We start from the raw sequence: 17,823 nt of genomic DNA, 5'->3' as shown, positions 1-17,823 counted from the left end.
TGCGCTAAGAAATTTTAGGTTTGAATTGTCCTACCAACCATAGTGAATGTTTAAAAAGGTGATCAATCAAAAAGAAAAGATTGATACATTTCTTTGGTTCATCACTGTAAGAGCATGTATAGTTTTGGCACGTGTTTATTGTAGATAGTTTTATATTCAGATCATTGTAACTTGTTAGCTATTAAAAATCAGGAAGTAATGTACGATTATAACCATTTTGTTTTTTTCTTTGAAATTGAATTAAAATTAGTTGATCAGAAAGTTGCATTCTTGTAAGGTTTGCCCCGTGTGCCTGCACAATCAGTGCCTTGGAAGCTTCATTGCACTGACAACAGCCCTTCAGACACTATACACTTGAAAGACTTATATTATATAAAACTTTTCTGGCTAAAAATAAATTCAAAAAAAGCGCAAAGTGAAAAAAATCCTTCCATTTAAGAATAATAAATATGAATCATTTTAAACTTAATGTTTAAATTTAAAAGTATCAAATTATTTTCCTAGAGATTTCAAATTTCTTTACCAAAATACTTTCTCTTGTTCAGATGAAGAAGGTAGGTGGTCATCATGGCTCAGCAAGCCAGTAATTGTTAAAATCAGAACTAGAGTCCTGCGTCCCAATTCAGTGCTCAATTCGCTAGCCAAATTTTCTCATTTAAGCCTTCTAATTAAGAAAGGATTCTTTTACCTCTACTCACTGTTTCCTGTGTTCCTATATTCTTTAGTAGATGTCCTATATGACTAGTTTTGTATATTTTCTGCAAGAGTAATACTTCAACTCAGCTTGATAATAAAAGGCAAGAGAAAATTAAACTATCCTTTGTTCTTATCTTAGTAGCAGTTCTTAGATATAAAACTTTAAAAGTTGCGTATCTCCTGTACACTGAGTACGTGTTTTTAGATGTGTAGAAGATTAAAGAACAACAGGTCTGCCTTAAGCATGACAGTATTTCAGTCCTGGTATTTTAAATGAATATGTATGTTTTGAATATTCTGCTGGGTTGTGTCTTGATAGCTTCTCCTTTTTCTTTTTTTAATTTCCAGTGACAGAAGCAGAAACTTTGTTCACAATTGGTGAAAGCTGGCACTTAGAAGTTCAGTTCAATCTTGAGTGTGCCTACACATTTTTGTATTACTATGAGTATAAAAAAGCTAAACAGTGCTTCAGTACAGCTAAAGACACAACCAAACTGCAGATCAATCTGACAGGTAAGTTTTGCTTACAAGTCTATGAAAATGGTTGGTTAGACTTTACTAACTCATACATTCCTTTAGATATGTAAAAAAAAAAATAAAGCTCTTTTGAAAATTCTTCACTTTAAACAGTGCCTACTTATCGGTCTTTCAAGAAGTACTTGAAAGAGGGAACATAAATATTCCATGTAGTGACAATAGAACGCTTAATATGAGTGTCTGAGTACCTGTAGTCCTTTAACTTGCATGGTATGATCCTTCCTTGTCAAGCTCTGTAGTTTATTAAATTCTAGGTCTAGCTGGCTCTGTTAAAGGCTGGTATCACAATCTGTAGTGATGAGTAGATTTTTCTTTTTTCTTTTTGAGACGCTTACAAGTAAGTCTACATGACGTTTTAATGCAGTCTTTCACCTTTTGAGCTTTGAGTCTAAATCTACTCCATGTGAATAGTGTTTAAAAGTCACTCTCAGGACTACTGTTATCACAGGATATAAGTGAGATAAATCATATTTCTGACAAACATCTATCAAGGATTCAGTGGCTTCATAATTTTCATTCATAAGGAAGAATTAATTGTTTGGAGTCAAGCAGATCAGATTTCTACGCTTGTAATTTCTGTTGAAATTATGCATATAGATACGGGATTACTTCGTTGCCAGCCTGGTCCTGCTTCTGAATGCAGTATTTGCTTTTTTTTTTTTTTTTTTTTTTTTTTTTTTTAAATAAAAAAGTAAACCCAAGTAAAAGTAAACCAAATGATGTAAATGCATAGCTTTTCCATGTCTTTGGTCTTGTCTGGGTAGAACCTTATGTTCAGGTTTTTCTATATACTTAATAGCAGATTAGGACTAAAAAACTGAAAGTTAATGCCTCCTTACCAATTACACCAGCTTATTTAATAAGGCTAGCTAGTCCTTCCTGTCTTGATTGGAGCTGCAGCAACCCTACCATATAACATCAGTTTGTTTAATATTTTAAGAAAAATATTAGACTTGTTTTGGTGGTCCATACTCATTTATTCAAAAGTTTTGAACTTTTGGAAAAATTTTGGAAAACATTTTAATGAAAATTTTGTGGCATAATGGATGTTTTTGTGCAACTATGATTGAATTGATTATACTGAATGTTTTTTGATAGAAACATAAAAGTAATTCCCATATATCTGATTGAATTCCATGCATTTTGATTGATCTTACTCCTTTTTTCCTACTTTAGCAGAACAGTGATCAACAAAATAGTCTCTGATACAAACAGGGGTGAGTTTCTCCATTTTTGGAGATTCCATCTTCTGAAATTTCCTTTGAGAATTACACAACTTGTAACCAAAAATTCACTGAAGTAGTCTTGGATGTCTGAAAAATGCATGTTTGAAACCAACGCAGTACCTGAGATGTGACATTGTTTTGTTTTGAATTAAGCTGATGCTAAACTTGTGTGACATGTACTGCAAAATTAGTATTATAAGGTGTTTAACCTAAATTGTTATTGGGTGGTATTTAAAGAAAAAAATACTACTTAAACTGGAAAAAATAAGCAAGTCAAGAACAAATAAAAATCAAAATGGCAGGTGACTATTTAGTGATATTTATCAGTTTACAGCTCTGCGCCTTTTCTTCTTTAGGGACCTTTGGATTCTGATGAATAATTTCCCTAAACTTAACCTAGAAAAAAAGCTATTGTTCAATAGAAAAAAAAGAGTTTGGATGCACTAGAAGTATTTGTATTTTTGATTACTCTACCAAGAAGTTATGCTTGTCCCAGAGAGAGACTGTGGTAATCTGGTCTCTTAGAAAAATGTTGTTGTGAAACTCCTGAAAGTTCTGTGGTTTATCTCCATAAATCTGTTAGAATAGTTATGAACAATGTCTAACCTGAAGGCAAATTAAATGAAATGAACATGTGGGAATTGTTGGTATTCTGGACAAACTCATTTGACATGCATGTTTTGGCTAAATAGAAATAATGTTACATCATCAAGAAAGACTTTGCTTTAATGTAAAACTTCGATCTCTAGCAAAGATATTTTTTAAGGCTTTTGGAAGAAATTTCCTTTTTAGGAGAGGATTTTAAGAGGTTTTTCTTCTTTAATGATTGTAATCTTTACTAGCAGAACGTTTTGTGAAGGTATGGAACTTGTTACACTGTTTTTAAGAGAATGTAGAACCAATATTTTCTGAAGTTATTTTGGAAATGCGTGACTAAATTGTACTTGAAGATTTAAGCACTAGACTTGCAGATGTTTTGGCTTGTGTTTTTTGAGGCCTGTACTATATTCAGATCTATACATTATTCATCACTTATTAGAAAGCATCCTTATATATCTCAATGAGTCACCACCATCGCTAAATCCACAAAAGAATTCCAAATGAAGTGAATAAAATAAATGTCTGTGGTCCTTCTTACATACAAATTTTCTAAAATGAAGGACCGTAATCCTAAATAAATTAAAGATTAACAGATCTCAAGGATTAATAGTGCTAAACTCTGAGATCCTCATATTGTCTTTTTATTGTTTCATGTCCACTAGGCCTGGGAGCTTTGAATATGAGAGAGAGAGTTTCTATTGATATGCAGGCTCCCTCTCTTTTGTGAGAACTTACGATGGTATAAAGCATTTTTTTTTCCAATCTCAAATACGTGTGTTTTTGGTTTTTTGTTTTTTTTTTTTTTTTTTTTATGGAAAAATATTTTATCCCTGTAATCAGCTGAAGTAAAATGAGGAAAGACTCAGGCATAAACAAATGGCAGTTTCTGGAAGGTAGCAAGTAATGCCTATAGTCTATTGGTACCAGTATAGCTTTACAAGGTTTTATTTAATTGTTTAAGCAGTAAGGCATAGTAGGATATGAATTACAGCATAATGACTTAAAAGTATTTTTTAAATTGAGAATTAAGTGCTACTATATAAGACTGGTGTGAATCCTTAACCAGTACTTTGCTGTCTCTGTAGATGATCTTGTGATTATAAGAAGATATTTTTAAAACCTTTTTCACTTCATAAGCTCTTAAAATAGGACTTGCCCATTAAAAGTGGTGGTGGGCAGAAGAGGAGAATTTAGTATGGTTGCTAGTTTCTCTGCTGCGGTCTTTCCACCGACAGGAAAAAAAAAGGAGGCGAGACCGAGTGTCTGCTATTTCCCTATCTGTGCTAGGTGATTCTTACTGCCAGTGGCCTCATCCTCTGACCCTTATCCCCTAAGCACTTGAGCTGTTAACCATCTTTGCTTCAAATTTTTCTGCTTCACAAATTTTCAAAGCTATAATGAAATTAAAACCCATTCATTTGAGTTTCATCTGGCTCTGCAAAACCAACAGTGGGTCAGTATTCAGTTCTCCTTTTCTTTATATTTAAACTTTCACATGTTGCATTAACAAAGCATTGTATAATAGAAAGCAAGCAGATCTCCAAATGTTATGGAGCAGTTTTTAGTTCCATTTTTGGCTTTGGCTAGGATTCTGTTGTTTTATGTTACCATTCTGAAATTGCCCTATGATTTCCAAATGCAGCTTGGAAAGAGACTGCTAACAGAGGAAGATCGGCTATGTTTTTCTTTTCATTTTGGTGTAAATGTCTTCCTGATTAATTGCCATCCTAAAAGCTCATAAAAGTTGTCTGAGTGTCTAATAAAGAACTGAAGAAACAAAACTGCAGCGACTTTTGCGTTGTATACTTGGAGTATTGATTAATGCAGTAGACTGGCTGTGTTGGTTTGTTGCATCACTCTCTCCCGTGGTAGTTTCATAGGATCTTAAATGCGCAATTATGGTAATGGCATGTCTGTGACCCCTAGAATTTTTGAAGTATTTAAAATGATGGCCTATAGCTGTAAAACATAATGTAGAAAATGTATACTTTAGAAAATGCCATCTCCGTTAAGGCTAGTTACAAGAATGGCAGTAACATTGAGCAAAGATGTTTTCATAAGAAAAATTTGTGTGGACTATCTAGTTATTGTAATAAAATACAGGCGAAAGGGATGGAAAAGAGCACGGAAATGATACAAAACTGAAGAAAAGGTAAAGGCTTTTTTTCTGTCCTATTTTTATTCTGTTCTCTCCTCTTCCCACCACTCCAACCATTTATGATTCAAGCATCTATCACTTGTCCTTATGAACTGGTGTAGCCCTAGAAATTAAGTTAATGGGATTTTGTGGATGTTTCCATCCTGATTGTATTTTCTGAATGGTCTATGAATGTATAAACTTCCACAGAAGCAGTCAGGTCTTCAAATGCCCAAAAGTTTAACTTCAAAAGCTAATCTTTTTTTTTTTTTTTTTTTTTAGTACTGATATCTGTTTTAAGCTTTCTTGTTGTTGAGCGGTTTTTGTTTAAGAACTTTGTTCGTTTTAAGGTATTGTGGGATTTTTATTTACCTAAATGTCTCCATGTTGTGAATTACTTTCTTCTAGCAGGCAAATTGAGCAAGTGTTTTCAGTGTTTTACTAGTATTTTAAAAAAGGGAATAGATAAAATTTGGTGGCTATGGGTTTTCAAAGACAATGTGAAAGGTCATGGAGAATTTCCCTAACTTTAGCTCTGTTTATATATTTTAAAATATATTTTTATGTACATGTGCTACGTAGCAGTGACAAAGCATGCATTTCATTGCGAGTAGATTACAGAATCACAGAATGAGTAAGGTTGGAAGGGACCTCTGGAGATCATCTCATCCAACCTCCCAAAGATTTCCTGGTGCTGGTTCCACTGGCGCTTGAACCCAGGACCCGCAGCGTGTAAAGCAGATGTGATAACCACTAAACAAATTTAAACCACTCCTGAACCTTACAGATTAATTCTCAATGTGTTTCTTTCTTTTTCATTTTATAAGTAATTTCTGGTATGTGGTGAAATTACTGTTTTACAGTGGTCAGTAACTTACATAAACTTTCTGTAGGTGCTTTGGGGAAAAGAACGCGATTTCAGGAAAAATATGTTGCACAGCTTATTTTGGATGTCCAAAGGACAGATAAATTCGTCCTTCCTCACAGCGAACTAAGTCCGGCACCTACTCCTGTAGAAAACTTAACAATGGTATGTATTTGAGAAGAATTATTGTTTAATTTCTTAAAAATCCAGTCAAGATTTTTAATCCACTTTAATGAAATTATTTTGAAGCTTTTCTTGGGTGTTTGCAGGGGAGAAGTGTGTGGTATCTAGAAGGAGCTTGCTTATGATTTCTGAAAGTTTTTGGACAGGATATGGGGCAGTCCTTCGCCTAATAGTAAAGGATATGGGCTAAAACAAGATATGGCTCTCTCCAAGATGTAAGAGGCTGCTCAACTAAGAGCCTGTTTGCAAGGGTGAGCTTCCAAAGTTTGTGTATTGATTTGTAGTGATTGAGAATCACTGAATTGGAAAGAGAGAGATGAGAGACAATTTTTTTTTTCAGAGTAGCCTACAAGGCATCACATGAGCCTGCAGACTCTTAAAAACTGACAGGCAGGTGTAGGAACAGTGCAAAGATGGGAGATTGGTCTAGTTACTCCAACTGGTATGAATTATGCAACCTGGCTCTACTAATCTTAAGCATGTGCATAATGACTTGTATTGTGAATTGACTAATAACCACTGAATTGTTTTGGAAAGACATTTTTCTTCACAAAGATCAGTTTTTGTTAGTTTTTAAGATTCTCTGGATTTGCTAAAGAAGTTGAAGAGAAACTGGGACCCTATGATCCAAGATTCAGTCTTTAGGTTGGAGAGACTTTACAAAAAGGTTGACTTGATAGGATTCTAGGCCAAACAGACAGCTTAAGGAAAGGAATTTGACAATAATTCTTTTTTCTAAATTTAATACATAAATATTTTAGGAAACTATCCTATCTTTTCATTTGCAGCTGTGATAAAGTACACACACATGCACGTGCACACACACACACACACACACACATTTAAGGATAGTGAGAGCTCAGGGGAAGCCAGGTGATGAATGTGTCAGACTTAGGTAGCACCTCAAGTGTATGACTACCAAGTGCTAAATGATATGATGAAATGTTCTTAGTGAGTCCCTAAAAGAAGTATAACTTTTTTTTTCTAGTTATTTATGACACTGAAAATTTTGCCTTTGTCTATATCCAATAAGGACTTCGGTTTGAAATAAAATGGGCACGCTGTTTGAATAAAAATGGTTACACTGTTTTAGGTGGTAGGTGTAACATGGAATGAAATGAATTATCCTTTCTAATAAAATATTATAATTGTTTGACCTGCAGCTGAAGTAGGTTTGGTGAAGAATTCAGGAATGAGTATTGGGTCAACTGGAACCTTTTAAAAGTCAAAACTTTATGCATTTATTTATACTTTTTATTTTATGAATTTTATGCATGGCAGAAATTCTACAAAATGGTAGAAGAGGAACTAATTGCTTTTTTTGAGAAAAACCTGAGATACTTCAATTTCAGACATTTACTGAACATCATATGTGTGAAATCTGTCATGGGTATTAGACTGCACTTGACTACCTAGAATCTCTGCTTTGCATGTGCATTGAAGTATTATTTAACTAGCATATCTGTATTGATAATTAATATCAAAATACAGCTGCTTGTCAGTGTGTCAGTGGGTTTTAACCGTGAGTCCTAGTGTTTCTTCTGCCAGGCTTTTGTCTACATCCTGAACTTATCAGCTCTGAGAGTATCTTGAAATTATTTAGGCTAAAACTGAAGTTAATGCTGTTTTCCATCTGATGCAAAAATTATTGACAACAGTCTTGCATCTCTATCTAAGTTTAGGGCAGATGCTTCATGTATTTTATATTCCTTTAAAAGAGTACTTGTGGAAGATGTACAGGAACTAAATCTTGTGAAATTTTGAGACTCCTCACAGAACATATGCATATGGAACCTTGAAAGGCAAATGTTACAAAACTGTTAGAGGGAAATTTTCTTCCCTTCTTCAGTGTTCTTATTTTACATCTACCATTTGTTGTTTGCAAAACAAATAAAATGCTCTATTTGTCCAAAAATTGGACTTGTACTGGCTGCATGGAAAATTTCCCAAGAGAATCATAAACCCTGCCAGTAAGTATAAAAGCAAAGCTGAGACTGGTTACGCCTTCTAATTCTCATTTTCATTTGGAGTGCTTTGTTCTGGGGCCTTAAAGTTATACTCTGTTATATAAAGAGAAGGTAAGACTACTGAACAAGTTATTTTGTAGTTAAAGGGTTAGTAATTTCATTCCATTAAAAATGCTGCCAATGTTGCAGGGTTGACTGGCTGATTGTTGGGTTGACAGCTGGGTGGATTTCTGGCAAAGCACTTCATACCCCTCCTTGGTGCTGACCATTTGTATTATCTCTAGTTGCACTAAAAGGAAAACTATTTGCACTGGAGAATGAACGTTTGAAGGTGTAAATTCAAGGCTTTGCTCACAAGTCAGCTTTTTGCAGAATCATTAAGTAGTTCGAGAGTGCGCATTCCGGTAAACTGCTGATGTGTCTGTGAAAGGAAAACCTCAGGCATGAGGTGATGTTTTAGGACTCTTAATATGAAATGATATGTGAATAAATTTGATTAGTTTGACTAATTTAGTTAGGCCTATTTTTATGCTTTTGGGGGGATAAGAGGTTTTTTATCTGAGAATGTAAATCATGCTTTAAAATTTTTGCATACTGTTGCAACTTCAATACAGCTCAGGTGGTCAATCTTCATAGTGAAGTTAAAATAATTAGTATTATTTATACAGGCTAAAATTCAATTGTAGACTTTAACTAATTGTCATATAAATTGTAATTTCTGTTACATCCTATGAAATAATATCAGTATTAACGTAGTACTCTGTTCTAAAATCATTTTGTTTGGAAGTTGTAGATAATCTTTATACGTCTAATGTAGTAAGGGAAGAAAATGACTTTTTAAATACATCTTAAAGAGTGTTCTATTTAAAATTAAAACAACAACTTCTTCACACTATCTCTCAAATCACTTAGTTTCATTTATATAGCATCAAAAGTGCTGGTGATGAATGCAAATAACCCATTTTGAAGACTTCCTGTTTTTGATTTGAGGACTCTTGTTTTACTTTAGCAGATGAAAGAATTATTTATCAAAACCCTACTACAAGTGCATTGAATGGAATAGAAAAGGAAGTTCCAAATACGGTTATCAAGACTACTTCTGTTAACTGGAAAATCTTCAATGATATACTTAAAGGCTTTGTTTTTTCAGGGGAAGGTGAAACAATATTACAACTTCCTCCTCCTTGGATGTAATCAAAGGAATCTTTGGTGTTTGCAAACAAACACAAATTCTATGAACAAAGCAATTCACACTTTTCAGCAATAGATTATATTACCTTCCTCTTGAAGTTCATTGCCAGTCATTTAATTTCAGGCAGCATACTTGTTTGTAAAAGCTAGACTGAATGCTCCTCAAACTCTTTGTTCCAGAGGAAGCTTGATAAGTCACAAAAAAAAAGCTTCCTCATGAGCAAATCTTTCCAGAATACCCATTTTAGCCTTTACCAAGGAGGAGTATCTGGAGATGCCAGTTCAGTGGGGCAGTTTGTTTGCACTTCTTTAATTTGCAGAACCTCTTTAAAAACGATGACAGAAGGAGCAGTTCCCAGTATATAGAATTTAACCGTGCTGTCAATAACCATGCTTTTCTTAGTTGTGCTTTGCTTATACTTTAAAAAAAATCTATAGATTCCCAGAGGTCTGTGGACACTAGCCTGAAAACCTGCCTATTAGGAAAGCATTTAATATCATACAGATAAGCCAAAACAGATTTTGTATAATAGAGGAGGAGATTATTGATAATGCTATCAGAAAAAAATTATTGAAGAAAAAACTGTTCAGCCCTTATTTAAAAAAATATGAATATTCTGTTCTCCTTAAAGTTGCTCTGAGTGCCCTTCCTGTTAGGCATTCTGCATGACAACCATTCTCCTTGTAGCAAAAGTAGTTTCTTCTTCTGAAAGGAAGGATTCCCTCTCTCCCCTTCCCCCAAACCCTGAAAACGTCCTTCCACTGGCTTAGTCAGCTGGAGGAATAATAACCGTGAAAGCATTAAAGATTATGAAAAATTACTTTCAGTTTGATATTTTTATGATACGTTTATGTAAACCTTTCTCAAACAAGTCTATTTTTTTTCACATCTTAAAAGGCATCAAAATTTCTTTGCAACTTTTTCTATAATTTTTGCCATTCTATTTTAAAATGTATTTTTCTCACTCCAACAGAATTATGATTTAAATGATGATACAGTGTTAAATGAGATAAAATTAGCAGATGCTGATCAGTACCAGATACCTGATTTGTGTGCAGAAGAGCTTGCTGTAATCCTTGGAGTTTGGTAAGTTAATTCATAGTTACTAGAAAATTAGTTGAATCTTTCTAATAATGAAATAACACAGTGACAAGTTGAGCTTTTTCTTCTTTCCTTCCCGATTGTAAAGTCTGGTTGACCATTAAGCTAAGAAATTTGCATTATAAATGGATCAAGTTTTCAGTTATTTCAGAGTGAAAAATTAATGTCTAGTTCAGATTTTTAGCAATGCTTTATTAATCGTTATATCATGCGCTTACCCTGAAAAAGCTTCTTGTCCTCTGTCTCTGTTTAATTACCTTTCAAATGTCATATGGCATTTAGTTACCATATGATGGTGGCATTTAGTTAAAGTCAGAACCTGCAGTGTTAGCCTTATATAAGGATCAACCTCATTTCTCAAGGAAAAACCCTACCACCACTACTGAGTACAATTGGAATACTGTAGGTATTCGGATTGGCAGTTACAAGCTAAAGTTATAGCACAGAGTTCCCATGGTTTTACACCTAAGTATTATTTTCCTGTTTTTCAAAAGTTTTATGCTATGTGAGTTTTGGAAAGGGCACAAAATAGCAAAAAGGAGCCTGAGCTTTGTGTGTAATAAGCCGATTTCCAATTAATAGCCTAGTTTTCTTTCATATTTATTTATTTATTTATTCATTTTACAACTTAATGGTCTTTTAGCCTATTGCGGTTAATTTTACTGTGTGATTGTTTCAGAAGTGTTACTGTGGTGAAGGAAGGATTGTTACTTCTAAAGAGTATCCATCATTTGTAATTCTCAGCACACTTTTCTGATCCATAAGTTGCAAAATAATGGAAAAAGTACTGCTGAAATTTCTTGCCCAAGCCAGAAAGTGGCCAGGAGCAGAACAAGAAGAGATTCCTAGCTCCAAGTCCCAGACCAATATTCTGTGTGAAGGCACGAGTGTTGTTATCACCCTATCATGAAGATGGGTCTAGCAGTAGCAGTTATACTCTGAAATGTTTAAGTGCATAGTTACTGAAAGGGCCAGTGAGAGAATTTGGGGACAGCAGCTAACAACAGAATTTGGCAGTAAGTCTTTTGTTTTGTGGGATTTTTTGCCTGTTTTGCAGTTTTTCTCCCCCAGCCCCATTTGCCAAAACTTTCAGCTCTTTCTCCCCTTCTTGTGCAGGGGGAGTCACTAGTGGAGAGAAGGTTGTTCCCTTTCGTGTGCCCGTTTTGCAGACCACAGCTTTTTGAAGGTCCAGACACTTTCTTGGTTATATAATTAAAGCTAAACATGCAGCTGGACATCTCTGGCTTCAGCTATGCCTCATAACCATTCAGCCCACCCAGTGCAGTCAAGAATTCATGAATAGAATGTGTACTGCGACTTCTTCATATTTCCAAAGGCTTAATTTTGAATTGTTTTCAAGGTCACATCTAGATCCAGTCTGGGGACAAAGGAGGGGAGTGAGTAGTGTGGCTGACATTCATTCTTGGCTCAGTCATTTCTAGTCTTTCACCCCATCCCAAAATCTCCCCCCTCCCCCTTTTTGTGACACATGTTTTCATGTGTACTTTATTTTTTAAAGCAGTATTGTGTTAAATTTGGATTATCATATCCCTCTTCCTCTACCCTCCCCAAGGTAATTTTAATTTGCATATTAGTCTTTAGTATTTTGTTAAAGGGTAGAATTTGAATTGGATGCTTGCTGGCTATGCTGCAGATTTCCTGACCGCAATGTGTCACTTTGAAACCAGCACAGTTATGCTGTGAATAGTGGCTAGGTCTTGCCTTCTGGCCATGTGTGTAGGTTGTGATCCAATGGCATGCAAGTTAGGCAAGACTCAAGGCAAAAAGCTCAGTTAAGAAAGGAAAAAACAAAACAAAAAAAAATGTTTTCAATATTGCTTCCCCATAAGAGTGATAAATGCCATTCAATGGGTGGGATAATGTTAAGCAACTGAAACAATTTCAGTCATAGATGAAGCCAAGATATGATATTTAGACATGTTGCAGAATTGTTAGTAGAATCTCAGCTTTGAAAAATGTTATTGTGTGGAGACTTAGGGCCGTTATGTTGAAATGGCATTTACACTTGGATTGCTAGCCATACCCTTGGTATGTGTACCAGGTATTGGCATATCAATTTTCAGGGAAGCTTATGGATGTTAAAGCATTCGGTGATAGCTTTTAAACAAAAAAAGTACTTCTCAGACCTTGGCTATAGCAAATTTCTGGCTTTTCCTTTGTGTTTGAGAACCTGTAGAAAAAAATATTTCATGAGTTAAGTAGTCCTTAAATTTCCTTTGTGTTTCCAGAGCATTTTTAACTAGGCTTTGTTTTAGTTCCAGCACCACTTTAATGGTATCTATTGTTGACTGCCAGTGTCAAAAGTGGATGTTTTTCTTACGTAAATAAAGTTTTAGAGACTGACCTGGTTTATTGAGGAAACACAGCCAACAGGTTTAAAAAAAATATATATATATATTCGCTATACAATTTTTCTATCTAAATAATGTTAATTCAGTCTTGGAAACATATGTGGAAATGTTATGGATAGCAGAACAAATTGGAAATATTGCAGTTACTGAAAAACGTTTAATCACATGAGATGCTTATGGAATTTAAGAGCTTATACAATATTTTTGAAAGTATTAAAAATATTTCATACCAGCTGCCTCTGCAAAAATCCAAGCAATGTTTCATGCAGTGTGCTTAAGCCAGCTTGTAGCTGTGTGTAGAGCTGAACTGATTTGATGGTGTTTTTGTTTTTTTCCCAAATCAGTGTTACACAGATGTGAAGAAAGAGCAAATTTTTTATGAACAATTCATTTATATAACAATGTAGCAATGTAAATTGTACCCAGCCAATTCCCTCTGGCATCTGTTGTTTTTATCTGTCTCTTATCTCAAACCTGTTTCAGATGCACTAAACTATTGTTTTAATTACCTTAATCTCCTAGTTGAAGCTTGCTTAGCTAGTAAGATACTCATCTGTTGTCTCATCTGCCTCGAGGCACAGCTAGCTGGTTTTTTTTTCTTTTCTTGCTTTTCACTTTTTTTTTTTTTTTTTTTTTTTTAACTGTTGTTCCTATCTCACTTTCCAGCTCACCTTGACTCTAGTCTTACCACAGTATGGAAGAACACAATTTCCTTTCAAGTGTTTGGCTTTCACACTTCTCTTTGAATCCCTTCTCTTCCAAGTACCGAACAGTCTGAGGAACTAAATCTAAAGGAAAAGAATATTTGCCTCTTATGATAGTGAAATAAAACAGGGTATGAAAAATGATAATAAAGTCTGCCTAGTTTACACAGAGGTTACCTATTTGGTTGTATCCAGACTTTGTAGTATCTATCCAGGAAGAAAGCCTCTAGAGGTCTCTTCAGATCATCTCATTGCAACAGTATTGCAGCATAAAGAAAATTTTAAAAGAAATTTCTAGGAGTGTAGAAGCATCATCTGTTTAGGACTTTTCTTTGTCATTTTATAGGAAGATAACTAATTCTCATTTTGGACTAAGTTTAGTCCAAAATTATATAAAGCTTTGAACCAAACTTTCAGAGGTTGATGAAGAAAGACATTCGCAAGTCCTGATAAATAACCATAACAGATAGTAAACAAGAATGGGCCAGTATATGATTTAATGTGTTAATATAATAACAAAATGCTGAGCAACTGAGAGGAGAGTGAGTTTCCCTCATCACTTAGAAGTAGCTGAAATTATGTCATTGTTGGAGTACACGCAGCAGCTGATACCCTCAGCTGGTAAGGAAAGTGACAGGAAGCCTGAATTTTATTATGCAATAAGAAACTGTATAATAACATATTACACAGTTTACAAAACAAATGTAGAAGTATATTTGAAACAGCTGCATAAACACTAAGGAGATATTTTATTGGAATCATAAATAATATAAATAAATAAAGTAAAAATTCCAATACACATATTGGCAGTGGAAACAAAATGGGAAGCTTAGCTAAGTGAGATAAGATCTTTAGCCACCCTAATCTTAGCTGGTTGACTCTCTAGTCAGTGGAGAAGTGAGCACCTGCAGAGTGTGATTCATTCTACTTCAAGCACATACTTTAGAATGGGTTGAATCATTCTCTGCATGTATCTGTCTTTTCTCACAGACTGTGAATGAAGCCTAGACAGTTAGCTGAGGTTAAATGCCTAAATTTTAGATCTTTGAAGTTAAGTGAGGTGGATCATGTGCTAATTGATACATGATTGCTGCCGCCTTTGTGCTTTAAAGCAAGGAAATGCTATGTAGTTTGTATCAGAAGTACAAGGAAAAAGAAGGTAAACAACTATTTTTGTATTTTTCCATTCTCTCCTTTCTTTCCCTAGGCAAGATGATTTTATTTCCTTCATATATGCAATGCTTCTGTACCAAGAACAGGAAATGAAACATATGGTTTCATTTCGTTTGCTTTTTGTAATAAGCAGGTGATTTGTATGGGTTAACGGCTGCCTGAGTAGTATGTCAGCTGGTGAAGTACTTCACAATTACAAACCTGGATTCATCAGTGAGCTTTCATTGCTAATAAATAGAAAGTATTTTTTTTCTTCCAAGCTGTTGAGGTGGAAGAGATTATGTAAAACTAACTGTGATGGCCAGTGCTTATAGTTGTTACCGTATTTCTGGGCTCCTCAGTATGAGAGAGGCATAGAGCTACTGCAGTAAGTCCTGCTAAGGGCTACTAAGTTGGTAGGTAAGGAGTTGGAGCATCCCTCCAGGAAAGGCTGAGAGCTGGGACTGTTCAGCCTGTAAAAGAGAAGACTGAGGAGGGATCTTACCATTGTGTATAAATATCTGAATTGGAGGGTATAAAGAGCACGGGGCCAGACTCTTCTTGGTAGTACCCAGTGATAGAACAAGAGGCAACAGGCACAAACTGGAACACAAGCAGGTCCATCTGAACATGAGGGAAAGCTTTTTTACTATGAGGGTGACAGAGCACTGGAACAGGTTGCCCAGAGAGGTTGTGGAGTCTCCTTCTCTGGAGATATTCAGAAGCCGCCTAGACACAATTCTATGCAATGTGCTCTAAGTAACCCTCTTGAGCAGGGACGCTGGACTAGATAATGTCCAGAGCTGCCTGCCAACCTCAACCATTCTGTGATTCTGTAAAAGTAAAAGGCGTGAAGTAAAATCCTGGAGCTTTTAAAAGTGATGAAGATTTTTCTGTTAAATACTTGTTGATACTCTGAACCATCTTTACAAGCATCTCTTGTAAATGTCAATTTTTGAAGGAACAAACCAATTATAGTGCCAGGTGTCCTAACAATCTCACCATGGTCAGCTTATGGCTGTTTAAAGTCATTTCTATGAAGTATATTGCTGTGCACAAGTACATATAGCTGTGTGAAGAGATTCCACTTGGGAAATTAACTTCCTGTCTTGCTATTCAGAGTACTTACATAAGAAACTATTAGTCATCTGAAATGTTTTTGCAAAACTTTGAAAATGCTTGTAAAGTTGAGTTTGACTCTTTTTCATTCCCAGAATTAACACAGCCAGTATAACTGCACAGAAAAGCAACAAATACTTATTAAAATATATATGTGGAAAGTCTGACCTATCTGTTCTTCATTAAGTGTAGTGTTAAGTAGTTACCTGAGGAGCTTTAATTTGTATAGTCTTCACTTGTGAACAGGTAATGTGTGGGGAAACATAAGCAAACTAAAACTCGGCTGTTGTCTTCACCAACTAACTCAATACTCTGCCTTAAAGACAGACTGTAAGATGATGCCTAGGGGAAAGTAAGAACAGGGAAAGCATGTGTTGCTCCCTTCTCTCTAGGGTCTTCCCAGCCTCTAAATGGAGATCTCTAAGCACGCAGTGGATCTCTTTCCAATATTTGTCTAGTTGTCTTTTGGACTCATGTAAACCTCTCACATCTATAGCATCCTCTGGCAAATCTGCTTCTTCACATGTTTTGTGTCTGTTATTCAAAAAATCATCTCTTGTTAGTTTTGTTTCCTAGTAGCTTCATTTAGTGACCCATAGCTCTTCCATTGGAAGAGATAATGAGCTGTCAATCCCTAAATGCCTTCTTCATTTTGCTAACAATTTTGAAAACCGCTGCAGTGTCTCTCCTTGGTTAGTTCTAACCTATTTAGTCATTCTCTTCATAGAAGTTTTTGTCTTTGATCATTCTGGCTGTATGTTTCTGAACCTTCTGAACCTCCAGTTCTGAATCACCGCTTTTGAAAGGAGCGGCCCAGAACAGCACATACTGTTCACAGGTAGGCAAAAAAAGGTTTTATGTGGTATTTTATGTAGGCTTCGTGTAGTAGTTTTATATATTTTTAATAGTGTTTTATTCTCCGTTCCTTAACCAGTTAATTCTTGGCACTTTGATTTGCTTTTTTAACTGCTGCTTAGCACTGGGCTCATGTTTTCGTGCAGTTGCATTGCTGAAGAGTTGCTCCTGGATGGAAATAGTCAGCTCAAACTCTATCATTTTTTGTGAGGTTCTTCCTATTGTATATTGCTTGACGTGGTACTTTTTTTTTTATTACCTTCTTTCCCCATCCTGTAAGATCCTGCTCTAGTTACTTGCAATCTGCTTACCTCCACAAAAAGTGTCATATCTTTTGCGAGTTTTCTCAACTGACTATACTTTCTCCTTTTCAAGTTTGTTTATGAATGTTATAGCACACAAGTCATAGCACAAAACCCATGCAGGATTCCACTGGTGACCACCTTCATTGTGATGGCTGACCACTTGCCTCATACTATTTCCTACTTTGTAATCAGTTATTTACCTTTGCTGAGACATTCCCTCTTATCTCACAAATGCTTAATTTCTTTGAAAGTCTTTAGTGAGGAACTTCCCCAAAAGCCCTGCAGAAATCAATGTTCATTTTTATCAACAAGCTCACCTATTATATCTTCATGTTTATTTAACCTTTCAAAAGCCCCTGACAGATTTGTAATGCAGGAATTGCTTTTACAGAAGCCAAGTTGGCTCTCCTTGTGTCTATTGTATTTGTTCAGGTGTGTCCGGTCTTTCTGTTCCCTGTAGAGTTTCTACATATTTACCTGCAACCGTTCTGTTTATAAGCCAGTCATTATGTGGATTCCCCATAATTAATTTAAAGACTGGCATCATTTTTGCCATCCTCTTATCTTCAGGCACTGAGGAGGTTTTAAAGAGGAGTTATAACTCCAAGTTATAATACTGCTGTTAGTAACTCAGCCATTTCATCCCAAAATTCACTTTAAACTTTCTGTGAGTGTTATTTGGTCCTGATCATTTCTTAGCATCCCACTTGTCTGTTTGTAACATTACCTCTTTCACACCTTTTTAGTTTCAGAGAGACTCTCCATGGAATCCTATAGCTCTCCCTTTGACAGAAGGACTCTCTTTGTGGGAA

At 35.3% G+C, this 17,823-nt stretch overlaps 1 protein-coding gene across 1 annotated transcript in view; it reads left to right on the top strand.

The window, feature by feature from the left end:
* TTC27 (tetratricopeptide repeat domain 27) overlaps nucleotides 1-17,823 on the top strand; it is a 139,853-nt gene that overhangs the window by 23,361 nt on the left and 98,669 nt on the right. The window contains exons 6-8 of the mRNA XM_062573626.1: nucleotides 1,045-1,209; nucleotides 6,090-6,226; nucleotides 10,377-10,489. Coding sequence (XP_062429610.1) covers nucleotides 1,045-1,209; nucleotides 6,090-6,226; nucleotides 10,377-10,489 — 415 coding nt within the window. The remainder of the gene's footprint in view (nucleotides 1-1,044; nucleotides 1,210-6,089; nucleotides 6,227-10,376; nucleotides 10,490-17,823) is intronic.

This window comes from Rhea pennata, chromosome 3 (assembly GCF_028389875.1).
Source record: "Rhea pennata isolate bPtePen1 chromosome 3, bPtePen1.pri, whole genome shotgun sequence".
NCBI lineage: Eukaryota > Metazoa > Chordata > Aves > Rheiformes > Rheidae > Rhea > Rhea pennata.
Note: the sequence above shows the minus strand (reverse complement) of the source record. Positions and strands in the feature narration are given on the sequence as shown.